Raw genomic sequence first — 21,979 nt, 5'->3', positions numbered from 1 at the left:
ATGAAAATTCAAGAGCGAGTCGGACGAACGAGACTATCGTAATTCCGGTTCAACGAAGAGTCGGTCGGTTTGGTTTTGGACCAAAAAGTTAAGAACCGTAGAACGAACGATTACGCTGGAACACAAGTGATCCTCTGTTATCTTCAATATATCTCAACACAATCTGTCAATTCCTTTCTGCAACTTTTTTGCTTGGGTTTGATCACTCATGGCTGCCCAAACCCATATTTTTACCGGATTAGCTTTGGCTTCAAGTCCTTCTTCTTCATTTCAATCCTCTTCTTCCAAGCCCGCTAGCCTCTGTGTCGCCACAAAGCTCTTAAGAACCTCATTCCTTAATGGCGGAGGTATTGTTTTCGCCTTTCTCTCTGTTTACCGATCTTCATTCTTTTTTACTGCTATTTTCGGTTTGGTTGGTTTGGAGTGAGCGAGAAATTTGAATTGAATCGTCTTGGGTGAATAGTTTATTTTGGTTGCGTGTTCTTTGAGTTTAAGAGTGTTTGTGTAGTGATTATTGGGCATCTGGGTGGCTGAGAAAAGTGGGTTTTAAGCTTTGTAGGGCATAGCATTGTGTTGTGGTGTAACTATTAGTTGGTTGTCCTGCAATTTGGGCATTTTGATTCTGTATTAGATCTGTTGTAATTACGCTTGTAATTTTTCCCAATCATTTGAAGAGGCTTTTAGAGATTGGACTTGTTCTTATTGCCTGCCTAATTTTCTTTTGTTCGTTTCTAATTTATATTATTTGGTGGAAATGCCTTCAGATTCTGAAATTTGTGTTTACTTTGTTGGATTAGTCTGGGTTCCGAGTAAAGTAAGTGGAAATTTAGAATTTTCCTGGAATTTCTGTGGTGACCACAAATCTTTGATCCCTTTATGTTCAAAATTTGAAATTGGGATTGCCAACTGGTTCTACGACTTTCATGGTCAAGAAACTTGTCAGTTATTTAATATTGATATCTTAATTACATGATCTCTAAGATATTTGAAAGACGGTCTTAACATTGACATGAGATATAGAAACTAGTTCAATGCAAGTTTATTTTATTTATTTGTTTATTAAGGAATCTATATATATGGTATTCTTACGTGGGTTAAAGAGAAATATCTTTCTTTTTCCAATAGATTTTTTTCCCAGAAGGAAACAAATTTTCATTGAGTGAAAGAAAAATACAGGAAGAGGAAGAAAACGAAACCTAGTGCCAATGAAGATTACAAAGAGTGTTTCAATTGGCCAAAATATCAGTGAGGCTACAATAGCTAAAAGGAGAGTAATATTTACGTCAACATAAAGCGGTTGATAGTGCCATGTCAAGGATTTTATCTGGGAAAAATTCATGTTTTAAATTGTCAATACAGTCTTCCACTTAATGGGGAACTGCACTTTGTACCAATTGATTACATGAGAGCGTCTCTCCTTTTCTATGCCTTCTCAAATGAAATCTATGAAAAGTTTCTCAACAGAACGCATAGCCTTGGCAGGGATATGGATCTCAAGGAGAGAGACATGGAATAAATGGAGAGGTTAGGTTGCGTGCATGGTTGTTAGGCTATCCCCTTCTATGGTTATTAAGTCTAGAAAGTCTTCTCCTAGGTAAAAACTGTAAATCCTTTTCCCAAATGCTTATAGAAAATCTACTGTTGAGGTTTGATGACCTACAAGAGAGAGAAGATGATTGAGTATTCAGTTAACATCTTTGTGTTGTTTGTTGAACTACTTCACCTATCAAGTTGATATGCTATGGCCGAACGTGGATGAATTAAACAAATTTTAGGAATTAAAGAGAGGAAAAATATACTTTGGTGACCATGACAATGCTATTTAGAGGAGTAGAAGATCCCAATGTGGAAGGATTGAGGATCACACGTTGGATCAAAGGTGAAGATGTTGTGCTATGGAAGGTGTTAATTGGCTAGTTACTGTTTGTTTAAATAAGGCTATTATACTTTAGTTTTACTGCTGTCATTTGACTTAGTTACTATGCCAATGACAAAGGCTGGTTTGTAGCATTTTAAATAGGGGTCTCTAGATTGTAAAAGGTATTATTCTCTGATTCAAGAATACTCCAAGAAATATTCTGCACTAGTTTTGGTATTAGAGCAACCAAATTTGGGAACCAAAATGGCCGGAAAAAAGAATCCAGTCGCTGCCATCTTCAGTACTGACGCAAGTCAAACTGATGAAGAGGTTGAAGTCCTCTCTCCAAGATCTATCTCTCAACATCTCCTTAAAATGGACGATTCTATGGAAAAAATGAGAACAACTTGATCTTCACCAAATGGCGAAGACCTTGACTGAACCGATGGACTTGTTGTCCACTCAGCCAAACTATTAACCTACAGGCCACAACCAAGAAGACATTTTCTGATAAGTGGAAGACTAGGCATTAATGGTTGAGAATGGAGGAGTAAATGAACTTTTTCCAATAGTTTTCCATAACCATAGAAAAAAGCCAATTTCAACTTTGGAAGTTTGTGAGCTTCCTCCTATCTTCGTCATTTTAAACTCGAGGACGATTTTCTTTTAAGAGGGAGGGAACTGATATAGTGTACTCTTTATTCTCTCTTTACTGTGGCTTTACCATGGCTGTAATTTTCTGTTATTGCTGGTTTTTAAGTCTTGTAAGCTTTTTACTCCGGTCAATGGCCAAGTTAATTGGCTAGTTACTGTTTGTTGGCTTTGTTACTATGCCATTTGAAGGACCGAAAACCCAGTGACCAAATCAAATTCTGGAGACCAAAATGGATTTTATCCTATCTTAATTACTCTTAACAGGAAATAATAATTTTTCCTGCAGGGAACATGTTACAAATTACACGGATGAAGTCTTTACATTCTGATCCATCCCATGGTTGTAGACGTGGAGGTGCTCTTGGTGCTCGCATGAGCCTTTTGGACCGTTTTGCAAGGGTTATTAAGGTAACTTGAATTGTTTCATCCCTTGGTTTAGTTATCTTTGGAACTTCACGAATTTTGTGGATTACCATGACATTTGCTTTCTCTTTGATAGTCATATGCAAATGCACTTGTAAGTTCCTTTGAGGATCCTGAAAAAATCCTGGAGCAGACAGTGCTTGAAATGAATGATGATTTGACAAAGATGCGTCAAGCCACAGCGCAGGTAGCTTCTGAACCGTGTATTTATCATTCTTCTTCGCCTGCCCTACCTTTGGTGTTGTCCTTTACTTTTGAGCCAGTAGTGCTGTATCTTCCCTTAAACTTTCTTTTATAATTTATTCATGATTCAGGTTTATCAATGGTAAACTAGAAGTTTCATGTTATTAGGAAATATTACACAAGGATGCCAAATAATGAGGTGCCTTAATCAATTAAGATCTATGAAACAAATTACCTTTATACCAAAAGGCAAGCGGATATACTAAATATCAGTCTTAATTTTTTAATGCAGACTTATTACATATTTTCTTCACTTCTAGTTCCATGTATTCATTTTAAATAGAAACATGGGGCCTCCTTGGCTCTTCCTTCTGGATTTGAGTTGGGTGTGTGTACCTTGAGGGATAGGTGGAACTTGGCAGTGACAGACCTCGACACCACAAAATGCAATGCCTTTCATTGGTTTTGCGTTTTTCATCTGTAAAACTCTGCATTTTTATTGAAGGTGCTAGCTTCTCAGAAGCGCTTGGAAAACAAGTATAAATCTGCACAGCAAGCTGCTGATGATTGGTAAAACCATTTTCCATTTTCTCAGTAGAGTGTTTCCTGATTGGTGATCTTTCATTGTAATACACCTTTTGGTGGTTGGGAGTCCATTAATTCCCCTCTATTTCATTCCTCAATAATATTGCTTCTTCTTCAAAAGTAACTTTTAGTAGATTGATAGGCATACACCTTTCATTTCGACTTTTTATATAGGTATCGAAAGGCACAATTTGCTCTCCAAAAAGGAGATGATGATCTTGCTCGGGAAGCTTTAAAGAGGCGCAAATCATATGCTGTAAGTTAGAACAAATTCTTTGCCAAGTCTGATTTATGTATTTCATGATAAACATTTGTTTTGGAACTTTTGCCAAAGTTTCAGTTATTTTCACGTGAAGAGTTCTTCAACATGATTTTTACAGTTAATTTCTTCATTTTCTGACACACTTTAACATGCTTGGTCTTTGAATGGTAGCACGTAGGTCCTATGAGGATTTGGTCATATTATGAAAAATGACCTATGTATATAACTTTCTCGTCCTCTAAACTTAGCTGAAGTGGAGGACACGGAGTTAGAAATTGATAGATTTGATGTCTCTATACTATGTTTTTTTTTTTTTCTATCGACAAATCTTTTAGAAGTATGAATTTATGCTTTTACACTCCTGACGCCCCTCTATTAATCTCCCTTGAGGAGGCAGCTGAATGCCAGTGGTACTGCAGTAGAGGAATTTAAAAAGTGGGAGGGGAGTCCTATAGGAAGGAGTAATTCAATTCACGTGAATACTTTCTAGTCTCTAGTCACCATTTCTGTAGTTGTTATTACTTATTACTGTCCAAGAGGCAAGAACCTCCTGGTTTCCTTTCTAAATGGGTAGTTCGTCCTCTTTATGTTTTAGTTTCATTTGGCCCCTTGTAACTGTGAGTTCATGTTAACCTCCCTTCTCCCGGCTATTAATGGAGCCATTATTTCCCGTGAGCAAAGGAATTGTCTGTGTTTGATTCATTGATCCTTTCCAACGGCTTCACTTGTAATTTATTGCACAAGCATTTGGTTTCTACTCAATTCTCTAATGCTCCCTCTTCTTCTTTAAGCTTTGGGAGCTATATATCTCGAAGAAAACCACCCCATTTTTTCATCGTTGGTCACTCTTGGGGGGATTAATACCTTAAACTTTATGCCAAGAGCCTTTGCTTTTGTGCTGTTCGAAATTGGTATTCTTTTTGTGCAGGCATGCTTTTGAGGACTTTAACCACTTGTTGTGGCCAAGTGGCCATGCCCTCTTGCCTCCAAGGTGTGAGGTTGTTTCTGTTTGACTTTGAATTTATCTTTGGATCTAGGTTTTAGTTTATAGGGATGATGGAGAAAGCTGTTTGGATTGTTCTTTTAGGATAAAGGAAAGTTACCTGGGCAAGTTGGTGTAGTTGTGTGGAATATTTGGTTGGAAAGAGATGAGTTTTTTGGGGTATTTATTGTTCACAAGAGCAGATTTGGAATGAACATATACATCTCTTGTTGGGTCCTTCTAAACATTTCTGTAGTTTCCGTTTTTCATAAACAACGATTAATACTTTTTGTTTTGTTTTTTTTTGTGTAATTTTCTTTTTTGTAGGCCCTGTTGGTTTTGCCCATGTTCTTTTTTGTTTGTCCTCCCACTTTCATTCATTTGAGAGCATAGTTTCATGCTTACTTGTTAAGATCTCTATTTTCTATGAGAGGTGTGATAGGTTTGAATCTTCACTCTTGTATTTATGTGATGTTATATTCTAAAGTGAAAGTTAAACAAGAATTTATGAATGAATATTGGTTTTGTCATTAAAAAAATCATATTTTTGAGAAGGCATTTTTCAACTTGAGAAAACCCTTTTAATTTATTGTGTCACATGGAACTACTTTCATGTTATTTTCTCTCCTATAGGTATGCTATTAGAAAAAAATTTGAATTTGAAAGTTTAATTATGCATGAAAAGATTAATGATTTACTGTGACTGATGATCACTTTGTACCACTGGCAGGATAATGCAAATGCTTTGAAAGCTCAACTTGATCAACAAAAGAGTGTTGTGGAAAATCTTGTTTCTAATACACGGGTATGTTCTATTGCATTTTAAAATTCAAGTCTATTAAAAAAAGAATATAGCCGAGATTCTCTTGTATTACTATTGTAGGCAGTGTGAACATGTAAATCGTTAGTGTAAACTAATGAGGAAATCCATTTTCGTTTTGGAGCTATGAAAAAATATTGTACAGAACATTTTTGTAACTGCTGTAGTCAATACATATTGAGAAATTTATTATTATTCTTTTTGTTGAGGTAATGCAGATCCGTATTACTTTATAGGTTGCAAATATGATTAGAATTAAAAACAGGTAGAGACAAGTTGTCATGCAATACATGTTTGAATGTTAGTATAATTCTGACTTAACGCTTTCTAAACAAGGATAATTAGCCAATATCATACTATTTTACCGTAGGAACTTTTTTTTTTGTAGCTTTTAGAGAGCAAGATACAAGAGGCGAGGTCAAAGAAAGACACACTGAAAGCGCGTGCTCAGTCTGCAAAGTTCGTGCTTTAATTGTGGATTGTTAAAATACTTTTTTCATGAGTCTCTTCACATATTGTTGCTGATACCACCTTTCATTGGTTTTAGGACCGCAACCAAAGTGAGTGAAATGTTGGGGAATGTTAACACAAGTAGTGCTCTCTCTGCTTTCGAGAAGATGGAAGAGAAAGGTAAGGAAATAAAATGTTGAAGTCACTTTATTTTGTACAACATGTGAATCCTTGACTCCTAACTTCACTGCACAGTACATTGTGATATGAGCTCTTTGTTCAGCTGGGTGGCCAAACCCCTTATCCTTTACTTGATCTTAATTCTTAAGTTCCCTTTACATGAACATTTCAGTCTATTTCTTTTATGTATCTGGATCCCTGATGTGGTGATTACTGCACATTATTGAATCAAATCCTTGCTTCAGTTTTTAATCACTACTTTTCTTTCTAACATAAGATTTTGAAGCTAATATTACTTTATTTAGAAAATTTTCATACTGAGATCCTTGTGTATGCTTTATGGATCTGCGATGTCCTCTTTGCTTTCCTTTTTTATCAACGTTCCTCAAAATCTTGCTAGTTTTGGCTATGGAGTCTCAAGCAGAAGCTCTTGGACAGTTAACTGCTGATGATCTTGAAGGAAAGGTAACAGTACTGTTTTCCCTCCAAATTTATTTTTTGCTTAATTTTATTGCTGGTCAATTGAGCTTAAAAGCAGGAAATATAGGTACCATTTTGTTAGGTTACCACTTAACAAGAACACTCAAGAACCACAAAGAATACAAAGAATACAAATATATATTTCAACACCAACAAAGAAACAACAATATACCATACTCCATAGCCTTTCGAGAGGGCTACTCTCTCTCAAATTCCCACCCTCCTCCCAACCTTACTTCCTCTACTTATAACTAAAAACCCTAACAAAATTACTAACTATTTACTAATCTGCCCCTTCTAATAACCATACTAATATTCTATTAATAATCCTACTATATTTCTAACTAGGGCTCTCACACAGTTCTCTTAAAGATCATTAAGAGGGTGCAAGTTTCTTGTTTTGGTTCCTTCCAGAACTTTAGTTACTTCTTTGGTTAAGTATATTGTAAGCAATGACTCCAAAACATCTTTGATCCTGCCAACAAACTAAATGATTTCTCTCTGTTTCTTATTAAATAAACGATTTGTTTATTTGTTTATTCTTTTTTTGGTATAGCATATTTTGAATGTTGGTTAATTATGAAAATAATTTGATCTTCTAAAGTGTGACAAAATATCTTTTTCCTAAGGAACGTGTTTTCTGAGATAAAAACATACACCTAGTTCTTTGGAAGAACGTATTCTTTAATCATGGAAATTAGTTTCTGGATTTTGCTTTGTTGTTAAAGCTCCAAGGCATTATAAAAAATACTTTCGGCTTGTGATTGAATACTGGTTAGGTCTAATGTCCAGTGGTTTGCTAGGTTAGTAGACTTGGAACCTTACATCTAAGGATATATTAGACTTTAATCAAGCTGAACAGCTGCCCTCCTCCTCCCTGGATTTTTGAGGACGACTTTTAAGTTCACACATTAGGTATGAAGTGCGAGGTTTATACCGTGCATTTGTCTTCTAGTTATAGAGATCAATAGTTATTATCTCTTGAGTTATTGTTTGAATCCCTTTCATGTAAGTCTTTGTTTGTTCATTAAATTTTCCCTTACACCCTTTTTGGTCTTTCCAAAAAAAAAAAAAAAAAAAAAAATATTTTTTATCTTATTAATCTTAGGAGAAAAGGGTTTCTTAAATAGAAGAAATACCTAATTACAAATAAGGAAAGAATAAAATAATTACAAATAAGGAAATAATAAAATACAGCAAATATAATACAATAAGTACAATATAAAATTTCACAATAAAGGAAATAATCAACACTCCTCCTCAAGTTGGTTTGAAGATATCATTCATAGCCAGCTTGTCAATCAACTTGTTGAATTGCCACTTTGGAAGACCTTTGGTTAACACATCTGCGATTTACTTTGCTGTCGGGAGAAAGGGAATGCATATTATTCTTGCATCAATCTTTTCCTTTATGAAGTGTTTATCAACTTCAATATGTTTGGTCCTATCATGAAGGACTGGATTGTGGGCAATGGAAATTGCTGACTTGTTATCACAATAGATGCGTATGGACATTGTCTGAGAGAAATTCAATTCTTCCAACAGTCTTCTTATCCATATGTCCTCACAAATACCATGGGCTAATGCCCTAAATTCTGCTTCAGCACTACTTCTTGCAACCACACTTTGTTTTTTACTTTGCCAAGTAACCAGATTTTCTCCAACAAAAGAGCAATACCCCGACGTAGATCTTCTATCAGTCGTGCTTCCTGCCCAATCAACATCAGTATAAACCTCAATGTTTAGGTGGTCATGCTTCGTGAATAATATACCTTTTCCTGGAGTACCTTTCAAATATCTCAAAATTCTATAAACTGCTTCAAAGTGAACTGACCCGGGAGCATGCATGAACTGACTTACTACACTAACTGCAAAAGCAATGTCAAGACGTGTGTGAGAAAGGTATATATGAGTCTCCCTACAAGCCCCTGGTACTTATCCTTTTCTTTTACTTCTTTTTCAGTTGCAACAACCAATTTTAAATTTTGCTCAATAGGAATTTCTGCTATCTTGCAACCAAGTAAACCTGTCATTCAGTAGGTCAAGAATATACTTCCTCTGGTTGATAAGAATGTCATTTTTAGATTTGACAAATTTCATTCCTAGGAAATACTTTAAGGTTCCCAGGTCCTTGATTTGAAAATCATTAGCAAGGTTTTTCTTCAAGATATTCAGTTCTGTCTCATCATTACCTGTAAGAATGATATCATCAACATACACTATCAAAACGACCAACTTACCACTTCCAGTATGTTTATAGAACATAGTATGATCAGCTTGACTTTGACTGAATCCATAGCTTGTGACTGCCTTTCCAAACCGTTCAAACCATGCTCTGGGAGATTGTTTAAGCCCATATAATGATTTCTTTAACTTGCATACTTTGTTAATCTCGAGATCCACCTCAAAACCAGGTGGAAAGTCCATAAAAACCTCTTCTTCGAGATCCCCATTGAGAAAGACATTCTTCACATCAAGTTGATAAAGAGGCCAATCAAAATTAACTGCCACAGACAACAAGATTCTAATAGGATTAATTTTAGCTACTGGAGCAAATGTTTCTTGATAATCAATGCCATAGGTCTGAGTGTACCCCTTGACAACCAATCTGGCCTTGTACCTTTCAATACTACCATCAGCTTTACATTTTATAGTGAACACCCATTTGCATCCCACCGTCTTCTTATCTTTTAGTAATTTGACTATGTCCCATGTGCAATTTTGTTTCAGTCCATCACTGCTAATTTTCAATTCAAATCATTTAGGGCTTCCTGTATATTCCTTGGAACAAATAGGTTGGTTGTTTTGGATGTGAAGGCTTTATGACAGTCGGACAATCTATGATAAGAAAGATAGTTTTCAATGGGATATTTGGTGCATTTACGAGTACCTTTCCTATGGGCAATTGGAATATCAAGATTAAAGACATCAGGTAAAGGATTAGAAGGAGATGAAGAACTAAGAGAAATAGGAGTAGAGTGTCTAATACCTGGATCTTCAGGATCATTCATCGGAGTATTTGATTGGTCCTGTGATAAGTCACTTGTTTGATCTTTGACTCTTTGAGTCAAGTTTCTTCTAGTATAAACCTGAAGTTCAGGATTTCGACTTGTAGAGTCATTTTGTAGTGTTTCTCCTCTTGAAGAAGAACTCTCCATACTTGGTATCGAAGGACTAGAGCTCATAATTGCAGGACTGCTGATGTTTGGGAGAGATAAAGTATCCCAAAAATTATCTTCAAGGTTAGTTATCTCCCCCTGAAGAAAATTTGGGCCAAAAAAAGGTTGATTTTCCAAAAAAGAGACATTCATACTTTCAAAATACTTGTGGGTCAAAGGATCAAAACATTTGTAAGCTTTCTTATGAGAAACATAGCCTACAAAAATACATTTAGTGGCTCGAGGATCAAACTTAGTTCGAGAAAGAGGAGAAGTATGGACATAAGCAGTACACCCAAACAATTTAATTGGTAAATCAAAAGACAACCGATTATTAGGAAAAACTCATTGAAGTGATTAAGAGGAGTTCTAAAATTCAAAACCTTAGACGACATTCGATTGATTAGATATGCAGCTGTAAGAACGGCATCACCCCACAAATATTTTGGAACATTCATAGAGAACACAAGGGTACAACCAACTTCAAGTAAGTGTCTATTCTTTCACTTAGCAATACCATTCTACTGAGGCGTGTCACAACACGTAGCTTGATGAAAAATGCCCTTTTCTTGCTAAAAATTGGTTAATTGTTTATTGAAATATTCAATGCCGTTGTCAGATTGAAGAATTCGAATTTTAGTTTGAAATTGAGTCTCTATCATATTGTAAAACCTCTTTTATCTCTGACTTTTTTGTTAACAAATAAAACCAAGTTAAACGAGTGTGGTCATCTATAAAGGTAACAAACCAACGTTTACCACTATGAGTTAAGACTTTAGACGGACCCCAAATATCAGTATGAATTAAGGAAAAAAGTGATGAAGCCTTGTACGGTTTAGGCAAATAGGTGGATCGATGATGTTTGATAAAAATGCAACTTTCACATTGAAAAACTGAACAATCAAATCCTTTAAATAAATCGGGAAACAGATACTTTAAATAAAAAAAATTTGGATGCCCTAATCTACAATGCCAAAGCATGATAGTTTCTTTAACAGAAGGAGAACAAACACTACTCAAGCCCTGAACTTTGTTATGACTAGCAAAAACTTCATCTAAGTAATAGAGATCATCAATCATCCTAGCACGTCCAATCGTCCCCCCGATTCCTGATCTTGAAATATACAATGAGTTTCACAAAAGATAACACGACAGTTAGCATCCTTAGAGAGTTTACTAATAGACAATAAGTTACAAGCTAATTTCGGAACATGAAGGATAAAACGTAATATAAGTTTTGTAATCAAAGGAATAGTTCCTTTTCCTGCAATAGAGGTGAAGCTGCCATCGGCAATGTGAATGTTTTCATTGCAATATCCAGGAGAATATGATTCAAATAAATAGAGAAACTGGTCATATGATCAGAAGCTCCAGAGTCTATAATCCATGGAGATGAATTAAGGCAAGAGAGAGCTTGAGGACAAGTACCTGATTGTGCCAAGGAAACACTAGGATTACCAGATGATGAATTGGTCTGTACCAACTTCAGAATTTGATCAATTTGCTCTTTATTAAACGGACTGGAGTCAACAACATTAGCATTAGAGGCATGTTGCTTAGAACTTTTCCAATTCGCAGGTTTTCCATGAAGTTTCCAACAAGTTTTACATGTATGTCGAGGTTTATTGCAATGGTCGCACCAGACACGAGGCTTTTCATGTGGCTTGTTGGATTGATTAGAAGCCTTCATTGCAGTATTTTTAGTCACTAACGCAGAGCATTCAACTGAGTCAATAGGTTTTTTGCAAATCATAACATTTCTGCGGAAAGCAACTAGGAAAATTATAGCTGATGGACAGTGGCAACCGGTCGGCAGCGGAAACGGCGGTTGGCGGCGCAGACACGGTAGAACGGCAGACTGCGAAATCGCGACGACAGAAGGCTGGGTTTTTTTTTCTAGGGTTTCAAAAAGAAAAAAAATAGGATTTTTTATGGGGTTTTAGGGTTTCAAAAATTTTGTTTCTTTGATACCATGCTAAAAAAAAACATTATTTTTTCTCTTATTAATCTTAGGAGGAAATGGTTTATTAAATAGAAGAAATACCCAATTACAAATAAGGAAAGAATAAAATAATTACAAATAAGGAAAGAATAAAATAATTACAAATAAGGAAAGAATAAAATACAACAAATATAATACAATAAGTACAATATAAAATTTCACAATAAAGGAAATAATCAACAGCCTTGTTCTTTCTTCTCTTCCTTTTAGAAATTTAAAATTGGGAAGAAAGTTTGGTTCTGGCTGGTCACCTTGAGAAGGATAAATAATTTTGGAGAGCTTCTTCCCATCCAGAAGAGAATTGATGGAAGATTAGAGGAAAAATACAAATGGTTGTTGGTCCTAGTTGGCAGAAACACTTTCTTAGACAAATTTGAGGATTTTAATCATCTCTAGTGGCCATGCTCCTTTTCCACCAAAAGTTGTTGTCGTTTCTTGCAGGTTTCAGTCTAACCTATGTGTAGAGATTGAGTATCCAATGAGATGCTCGAGGAAGCTGTTTTGGACCTCCTTTTCTGGGGGAGGGAGAAAGTTTATTGGGAGGCCTATTCCCTTGCTGTTTTGTGATTAATCTAGTTGGAAAGGAATGGGACAGTGTTTCTTAGAAAAGATCGTTCTGGTGAGGACATATGTATTGGATGTAGCTCTTTCAATGCATATTTGGCTCACTTCAATTTTATTTTGCAACATTATGTTTTGCTACCAAAAATTGGGGTAATTTTTGTGAATGTTTCGAGGTACGAGTTTGTAGATGTTTTGAGGTATGCTTCCCTGTGGGATAACACTGCCCTTCTTATGAAATGGTTGTGGAGGTTTTGCCAGGAAGAAAACGCTTGTTGGAGATGTGTTATTGGGGCCATATATGGGGTTGATGCTCTCAGCTAGGCTTCTAAAATGCCTAAGAAGGGGAGGAAATCTAGACTCTGGGCCAACATCTTAAAGCTGAAAGACCACTTCTTTAACTTCACAGTGTTTATCGTGGGAGACGAGAGATTGGATAAATTTTGGAAAGACAGGGGGTGTGACTCTCAACCCCTTGCTCTGAAATTTCCTGATATTTATACTTTATCTCTAAAAAAGGATGCTGCAATTGTGGATTGTTGGTGTGCCTCTAGCCAATCCTGGAACTTGGGTCTCAAAAGACCAGCTTTTGATAGGGAGTTGGGTGATTTGGTGGCGATTTTGGAAACCTTAAACACTTGGATGCCTCAGGATTCTCATGAACTTCTCAAGTGGAAGTTAGATGCCTCAGGGAAGTTTACCACAGAAGCTATTTTGTTTTATTCTTACTAAGAGAATCCCGGCCCTTCCTCTAGCCCCTCTTGTATGGAGGCTCAAAATCCCCAAAAATGTTGAATTCAGAAACTTCAAAGGAAGCTTAAAAATTCTTCCCTTTTCCCTTCCATTTGCTATCTTTGCCTTAAGTCTGAGGAGTCCCTAGAACATTTGTTCCTTCACTGTGACTTTGCCACTAAGGGGTTTAAAATGTTTGGGCTGGAGTGCTGCCTACCTAAGAGGGTAGACGATTGGATGGTGGATGGGCTGGACTGTTTTGTGTTCAGTGGCAGAGGTAAAATCATTTGGAGATGTGCTACTCGCGCTCCTTTGGTGCATTTGGAAGGAAAAAAATAGCAAAATTTTTGGAGATAAGTTTGCTCATTTTGATTTTTTTGGATAGATGTGCAACACACAGCCTCTTGGTGGTGTACACTAAATTCTTTTATAATTATAGCCTCTTGATGATTTTTAACAATTGGAAGGCTCTGCTATATTAGTTCTTTTAAGGGCGGGCCCTCTTGGCCCCTCGCCCTTAGGTGGTCTCATTTTGATCCTTTTTGAAATATACATGTTTGTTCCTAACCACCCCCCCCCCACAACAAAAAAAAAAAAAAGAGAAAAAAAGAGGTATGCTTCCCTGTGTTTGGTGGGGCCTTTCTTTGTAATGTTTCTTTTATCCTCTGAATGAAAGTTGGATTTTATTTTATTTTATAATAATAAATCGCATTTACTGTATCCGTGACTGGTTTCACGTGGCTGCATTTTTATCTTATCTATGTGATGTGAACTAAGATATATTAATTACTCGTCCCTGCTTCTCGTCATTGATGAAGATAGGATTTTCTCTAGAATTCACAATTGATACTGTATGGTTTAACATTTTACATCTTTTAGGATTTTTCCTTCTTGACCCATGTTGCATCATTTGATGTCTATTTTAAAATGGGGCTCTGACCTATTTTCAATGTTGTAGTTTGCTCTGTTGGAGGGCTCATCCGTTGATGATGAGCTGGCAAACTTGAAGAAAGAGTTATCTGGAAGCTCAAAGGTAAATAATTGGTTAAATTTAATTTTTTTCCCGATGTTCTTACTCTTTGTTATGCACTTTACACTTTACCGCGGGAACTGGTATGAATTTATGAAGCTAGGTTGGCATATTCTATTCTTCATGATCATTTTTTTTTAAAATCTCTGATCATGGCTTCAGATAGATCAGACTTCCTATTATTAGGTTGCATTGTCGTCTAGGGGATGGAGTCCACTAAATGAAATAGTGTTGTTAGCTTCTTGGCTTATATCACCCATGTAACTGATAGTAATTAATGTTTCATACCTATTAAAAGGAGGTGTGCTAGAGAGAGTTCTCATTCCTCGAACATTGGAGAAAAAGAACTCTTTCCAATGGGTTAAGAGGGTAATATATATATATATTTCACTTTTTGATAAGAAACAAAGATTGAATATATATAAAACAAAAGGGAATACAACCCAAGGGCCAGGGTTGAGGAAAGCCCCTCCGGAAAACAAACTATGTGACAAGTGTTTTCCAATCTCTAATAATCATCAAAATGTAGTTACCTAAGCACGGACATGGACACGACAGGACACAGCGATACGTCAATTCCTAAACTACTAGGATACGGACACGTTGGGGATACACTATTTTTTTAAAAATTATTTTTTTACAATATATGTAAATTTAACATAAATACTAAATGTCTTTCACTAAAAAAAAAAAAAAGCATAAAATGTCAACTGTCAATTTAATTAACCAAAACCATTATAGTTTGTAGATGTACAAATCAACAAAATACGTTGTCCAACATTCAACATAACAAAGCTCTCAATAGAAAATGAAATGAAAGTAGTTTTTCATACAAAAAGTAAAAACTAAATGCTAATGAAACTATCCTTAACACCATCATTCTTATCACCACATCCTCGTTAGTAATTTCAGCCTCCAATTCTGGATCATCCAAAGATAAATTAGCAACTCCAAGCATGCCGACATCTTCAAAAGAATCAAAAGCATCTCCAGCAATATCCCATGACTTGGTCTCTCCTCTTGAATATTCTGGAGTTCTTCTAGACAAAAGATGAAGGTTATTGTGGATAAATACCAAATCTTCTGCACATTGAGGCGTCATTTTGTTTCCCTTGATTGAGTTAATAAAAGAATATATGCTCTAATTTCTTTCACAACATGGAGAGGATGATGGTTGCTTAAAAACTTTAAGACAATCTTTTGAAGCATTTGGACACAGACACCATGAATTGCCCACCAACTTGTAGGATCTATAGTGTACCTCTCAAATATGGAATCATAATCAGAAAAATCTCCAGTTTTTGTATAAAATTTAGCAAATTCTACGTTTACTTTTGCACAATCCTCAGGGCTACTAAAATATCTCTTTAGACACTTCATTCTCTCTCTAGTTAGTTCCGCATCTTGATGCGGAGCCATTCGATTAGGGTCTTTTGTAAGCCATTTTTCACTGTAGTACCCATATATAAGTTAAAAAATAATGTTAAACTAAAAAAAATATGAACTATAAGCTTAGACTAAGGATAAAAATTAAAAGATATTAATTCAATACCTTGGATTCAATGAATGTGCTAAACAATGAGGTGGAGTACTATTCTTGATCCAATGATCAATGAGAATATTATACACCACATCATAGAAAGAAGAGAATTCACTTGGTCGCAGTCCTTCGTGTTTATATATCACTATCTTCACCTTTTCAATCATTGTATCCCACATATCATACACCAAATGAAAACAAGGAGTGTCTGTATCACAAGCTTTAATCATGTCATATATAAGTGAAGTGAATAAGAAAATATAATTAATTTTGTCCTACCATATGTTGTTGAGCATCAACTCCTTTACATGCCTATGTAGTCAAAGTCATACCAATCATCAAATAATTCCATGGAATTTAACTCCGTTGAAGATGATTCAAAGCCACTATTGCAATACGTAACTAAGATTCAAAAGTTGAGTGATGGAGGTGAAAATTCTTCATGACAATGCAACTTTTTTCATGTCACAAAGAATAGCTCATATACAAGAGTTAGTACTCATTTATTGAAGATTAATGGTCAAGGAATTGGGTCATGTCTAAAGGTGAGACCCAAAGATATAATGGATATGCAAAAATTAGAAGATGGGGCAAAAATCTGACTGAAGAGAAAGGCTCCAAAAAAAAGGATGTTCCTTTGCCACCTAGATCAAGTTCACCTTCAGTCATATTAATTGGTGGAGTGAATGTGAGTAATTCTTCCAACTTTGACTTAGATAATGAGAAAAGAAAGGGTTGTGCACTAGAAAAATCATTCAACAAGACATTGTGAGATCAATTGGATGCACTTATTGCTCTGATATTTTATTCTGTGGGCTTGCCGTTTCATTTAGTAAGGAATCCACATTTTATAGGGGTCTTTACTTACACTGCAAACAATTGTTGTCAGAATATGTGCCTCCCGGATATAATATGTTGAGGACCAGTCTACTTCAAAGAGAAAAGGCTAATATTGAAAGATTATTTGTACTTGTTAAAGGTGAATGGCGGAAAAAAGGAGTGAGTATTGTGAGTGACAGATGGAGTGACTTACAAAGGAGGCCGTTGATTAACTTCATGGCCATTTCTGATGGCAAACCAATGTTCTAAGGTCGGGAGATTGCTCGGATGAAATCAAGGATAAGTACTTCATTGCAAATTTAATGAAGGAAGTGATTAATGAAGTTGGTCATGAGAATGTTGTTCAAGTGATAACAGATAATGCTCCCAATTGTAAAAGTGCAGGACAAATTATTGAATCACAATTTCCGACGATTATATGGACACCATGCGTAGTTCATACACAAAATCTGCCTTGAAAAACATATGTCCTACCAAGAATATTGAAAATAATCAACTTGTTTATGGAGAGTGCAGTTGGATTTCTGATATTGCTAGGGACGTCATGGTAGTGAAAATTTTTATAATGAATCATTCCATGAGGCTCGCTATTTTTAATGAACTTGTGCCTCTTAAATTGTTTTCAATTGCTGAAACACATTTTGCATCGTTATCATTATGCTTAAGAGGTTTAAGCTTCTTAAAGGCGGCTTACAAGCTATGGTCATCAGTGATGAATGGGCAAGTTATAGAGAAGATGACGTGGTGAAGGCGAGACATGTAAAGGAGTTGGTGCTCGACGACATATGGTGGGACAAAATTAATTATATTTTGTCATTCACTTCACCTATATATGACATGGTTAGAGCTTGTGATACAGACATTCCTTGTTTACATTTGGTGTATGACATGTAGGATACAATGATTGAAAAGGTGAAGTCGGTGACACGAAGGACTGCGACCAAGTGAATTCTCTTCTTTCTATGATGTGGTGTATAACATTTTCATTGATCGTTTTGTTGGAATAAGAATAGTACTCCACTTCATTGTTTAGCATATTCTTTGAATCTAAGGTATTAAATTAATATCTTTTTAATTTTTATCCTTAGTCTAAGCTTATAGTTCATAATTTTTTTAGTTTAACATTATTTTTTAACTTATATATAGATATTATAGTGAAGAATGACTTACAGAATACCCTAATCGAGTGGCTCCACATCAAGATGTAGAACTAACTAGAGAGAATGAAGCGTCTGAAGAGATATTTTAGTAGCCCTGTGGATCGTGCAAAAGTAAATGTAGAATTTGCTAAATTTTGTACAAAAATTGGAGATTTTTCTGATTATGATTCCATATTTGAGAGGTATACTATAGATCCTACAAGTTGGTGGGCAACTCATGGTGTCTATGCCCCAAAGCTTCAAAAGACTGCTTTTGAAGTTTTTGAGCAACCATCATCCTCTCCATGTTGTGAAAGAAATTGGAACATCTATTCTTTTATTAATTCAATCAAGAGGAACAAAATGACGCCTCAACATGTGGAAGATTTGGTATTTATCTACAGTAACCTTCCTCTTTTGTTCAGAAGAACTCCAAATATTTAAGAAGAGAGACCAAGTCATGGGATATTGCTAGAGATGCTTTTGATTCTTTTGAAGATGTCGGCATGTTTGGAGTAGCTAATTTATCTTTGGATGGCCCATAGTTAGATGCTAAAATTACTAACAAGGATGATAGTGATGAGGGAGGTTTGAGATGATAGTTTCATTAGCCTTTAGATGTTACCTTTTGTATGGAAAACTACTTTCCATTTCCTTTCATTTTCTATTGACTATTGAGAGCTTTGTTATGTTGAATGTTGGACAACGTATTTTGTTGATTTGTACATCTACAAACTATAGTGGCTTTGGTTAATTAACTTAAAAGTTGACATTTCATGCTTTTTTTAGTGAAAGATATTTAATATTTTATGTTAAATTTACATATATTATAAAAAAATAATTAAAAAAAATAGTATATTTCCAATGTGTCCGTATCCTAGTATTTTAGGAATTGACATATTGCCATGTCATGTTGTATCCGTGTCCGTATCCCGTGTTCCAATCCGTGCTTCTTAGGTCTGAGTGGCGGTAGCTCTCTAGGATATTTCGATATCCTTGGATTGACATAGATTGATTGAACCATTAGAGAAAGTATGGAAATAGGGTGAGTGGTTGTAGCTCTTTAGGGTGCGTATGTTATTTCTATCGTCAATAGTGAATCGTTTAGATTTTAGAATAAGTTTGTCCTCGGGATGGTGGGTAAAAAAATGGAAACTATATTATGTAATTGAGGAGAAAACAACCAGAGAGGAAAGAATGCCAGTTTCCCTATTCAATTTGCCCAGTAAAGTAGCTCAAACAAGAAGTGGAAAGGCTTTACAGGAATTTTATTTGGTGAGGAGGGCCTAACGGATCGAGCATCCACCTTGTGAAATGGAGCAAAATTCTCTTCCCCATTGAACAAGGTGAGCTGTTGCTACCGTTGCCACATGAGAACTAGCCACTACAATAGCCACCCAGTTTTCTATTGTCTAGCTCTCAAATCTTCCATCGATCGATTTATACTCTTATAATCAGTGTGTGTGAATTTTATAGCTTCTCAATCTGCACGTTCGTACTTGTTTTTTTGGCTCTTTTAACCTTCTTGAGTGATGGATCTTTTGAGTCAAATATTTTAACATTACCTGTTATTTTTCAATTTTCCAAACATCTAGAACATTCCTCTTCATTGGCATCCTCATATAAACATTCCTTTAGTGTGTGAACTAAAAATAGAATCCTCTCTCTCTCTCTCTCTACAGAAAGGAGAACTTCCTCCAGGAAGAACTGTTTCTGGCAGCGCATTTCCAGTTCGTGATGCTGAGATCGAGTCGGAACTCAATGAACTGAGGCAAAAAGCAAGAGAATTGTAGGGGTATGCCAAATCATTAGAATGTTTAATGTCCAAATTTTTATTTTTAGTAACTGACATCATTCCATATTAGAATTACATTGTACAGGAAGAAAAAGGATCCAAACAGATCAACAATTGTATAGCTAAACACCAACTTGAAAGAGTAATTTTTGGAGTGAGGGTACAATACCTTGTATCGCAAAATCTGTTTAGGTCACATATATTGATGAATCTGTGGGATCAAATGTTGTTTGTAAGTTAAATACACAACTTTCTGAACATAGATGATCAAGTTTTTTTTGGTTATCTATTTGATGTTTTTTCACCAACTTTCTGTATATGCCCCGGGTACTTTTCAAGAAACTGGCTGGGATCTTTTGCATCATGGAATTTGAAATTGTGTTTTAAGGACTCCTTTCCTCTTTTTCAACCGTTTAATCTTAATGTTCAAAATTTTATTTTCAATTTTAGTGTCTTCTTCAAGTTAAACTTTCTTTTTGTTATATTCACATGATTAAAACTAGGTTAAAATATCATTTCGACCTTTGTACTTTGGGTTTCATTTCATTTGTCTTTATACTTTTAAGGTCAAAAATGACTTTTAGTTTCTAAACTTTCATGGAAATAATAATTTAATTCTTAAATTTTGGTTTGTAACAATTTAGTCCACGTACTATCAATTTTGTGATAATTTAGCTCCCGGATCTTACTACGTAACAATTTAGTCTTCGTGCTTCAAATATTGTAATAATTTAGTTCCTATAGTAAAAATTAGTGTTAAAATTTAATGAGTTTTTTTTTTTTTTTTTTTGCGTAAATAAATAGATAGACTAATTAGATACTCAATAATTTTATACAATACAAAGTCTACATCATAAAATAATAAAAATTGACATCTAATTTTGATAAAAAATTTTACGTTAGAGACTAAATTGTTATAAATTTGAAAGTATAGGGATCTAATGCTAAAGTTTAGGAACTAAAGTTATAAAATTAAAAGTATATAGACTAAGTTGGTACAAACCAAAGTTTAGAGACTAAATTGTTTCTTTCATGAAAATTTAGAACTAAAAGTATTTTTTAACCTACTTTTAATTGACCTAATTTAGTTTTTGTATTTTCAATAAAACTTAATTTTAGTCCATGTAATTTAAATAAATCTTAATTTTAGTACTTCAAAGTTTTTTCTTTTTTTTCAAAATTAGCTATATAAATAATAATAGTTTTCATGCCAGAAATAATAATAATATATTCTAAAAATAAAGGAAATGCCAATACAAACTTTTCTTTTGTTAAAGAGATTAATAATAAATAAACAAAGAAAGTACAAAGACTAAATGAAATGAAATCCAAAGTACATTGTTAAAATTTTTAAATAATAGTTTAATCATATAACTGAGTGCGTTATGTCATTTCGATTCTATGACGTTGCTATATATATAATCAAACAGTATTATATTATTAACAAACTTAAACCTAATAATCAATTAAAATTTTAGAATTATATATTTACTAAAGCTTTTATCAAGCTATTCGTTAAAAAAAAAAAAAAAACAATCCGAAAAAATTACTCAAGAAAAGAAAATCTGATCAAGGAAGAACTCTTTTCCAATTTCCTTATTTATTTATTTATTCATTTTTATTTTTTAAAAAAGATGAGAATACAAACTAAAATATCTCTTACCATAATCTATTTCGTATCAAAAACTTATTTCAAGAAATTTATTATCTAAACCAAAAAAAAAAAAAAAAAAAAAAAAATTTAAATCTTATTTTGGTTCCTGAATTTTGAATAATGTTCTATTTTAGTCTCTAAACTTTTAAAAATGCTCGTTTTAGTCTCTAAACTTTGAATATTATTTTATTTGGCGTCTAAATTTTTAAAAATGTTTGTTTTAGTCCATAAACTTTTAAAAAGTGCATATTTTGATCCTGGATATATTAAGATTTTGTTAATTTTTTAACAAAATGGCGAGGAGACTTGTATTTTTGGATAGCTAAGCTACCAAATAAGTGAGATACGTTAAAAAAAAAAAGAAAAAAAAAAATCAGAATTTCAATTTTGAATATGATGACAAAGCGGGGAAGTTTAAAAGATATTTTTAGTTCAAAATTTTGGTCGTTCAGTATTTTGGCGTGTTGGTTGTTGGCATTTTACTTCATCTTTATTTTGCTCAATACATCTAGAGTCTAGTCATCCAAAAAATACATACTTCCTCACATTTATGTTGAATAGTCAACATAATTTGAATAGTAAGGATCAAAATAAAAACATTTTAAAAGTTTATGGACTAAAACGAATGTCTTTTAAAGTTTAGGGATCAAA

At 34.5% G+C, this 21,979-nt stretch overlaps 1 protein-coding gene and 1 pseudogene across 3 annotated transcripts; both read left to right on the top strand.

Moving 5' to 3' along the window:
* The first annotated feature begins 104 nt into the window (after nt 1-104).
* Nucleotides 105-19,982, top strand: PTAC4 (plastid transcriptionally active 4). 2 transcript variants are annotated; one of them, XM_039026292.2, is made up of 12 exons: nt 105-347; nt 2,799-2,920; nt 3,012-3,122; nt 3,624-3,688; nt 3,878-3,959; nt 5,678-5,752; nt 6,156-6,226; nt 6,315-6,397; nt 6,798-6,862; nt 14,289-14,363; nt 19,562-19,674; nt 19,745-19,982. In XM_039026292.2, the coding sequence occupies exons 1-11, from the start codon at nt 209-211 to the stop codon at nt 19,670-19,672; spliced, it is 999 nt and encodes a 332-aa protein (XP_038882220.1). In that variant the 5' UTR covers nt 105-208; the 3' UTR covers nt 19,673-19,674; nt 19,745-19,982. The 2 variants fall into 2 exon arrangements, with proteins under 2 accessions (XP_038882220.1, XP_038882224.1); XM_039026296.2 differs by having other exon boundaries at nt 118-347; nt 19,760-19,982.
* Nucleotides 16,436-19,982, top strand: LOC150038914 (uncharacterized; annotated as a pseudogene). The gene is made up of 3 exons (XR_016526795.1): nt 16,436-16,592; nt 16,674-17,528; nt 17,635-19,982. The product of XR_016526795.1 is annotated as an uncharacterized LOC150038914 (transcript).
* Nucleotides 19,983-21,979: the final 1,997 nt, after the last annotated feature.

This window comes from Benincasa hispida, chromosome 1, assembly GCF_027475165.1.
Source record: "Benincasa hispida cultivar pf3 chromosome 1, pf3_genome.v1.1, whole genome shotgun sequence".
In the NCBI taxonomy this organism is placed as follows: Eukaryota; Viridiplantae; Streptophyta; class Magnoliopsida; order Cucurbitales; family Cucurbitaceae; genus Benincasa; species Benincasa hispida.
Note: the sequence above shows the minus strand (reverse complement) of the source record. Positions and strands in the feature narration are given on the sequence as shown.

Coding starts and splice junctions, on each gene's coding strand:
- PTAC4 (XM_039026292.2), top strand. CDS start 209: ATGGCTGCCCAAACCCATATTTTTACCGGATTAGCTTTGGCTTCAAGT. Junction 2,921..3,011: donor GTTTTGCAAGGGTTATTAAG/GTAACTTGAATT, acceptor TCTCTTTGATAG/TCATATGCAAATGCACTTGT. Junction 6,227..6,314: donor GCGCGTGCTCAGTCTGCAAA/GTTCGTGCTTTA, acceptor CATTGGTTTTAG/GACCGCAACCAAAGTGAGTG.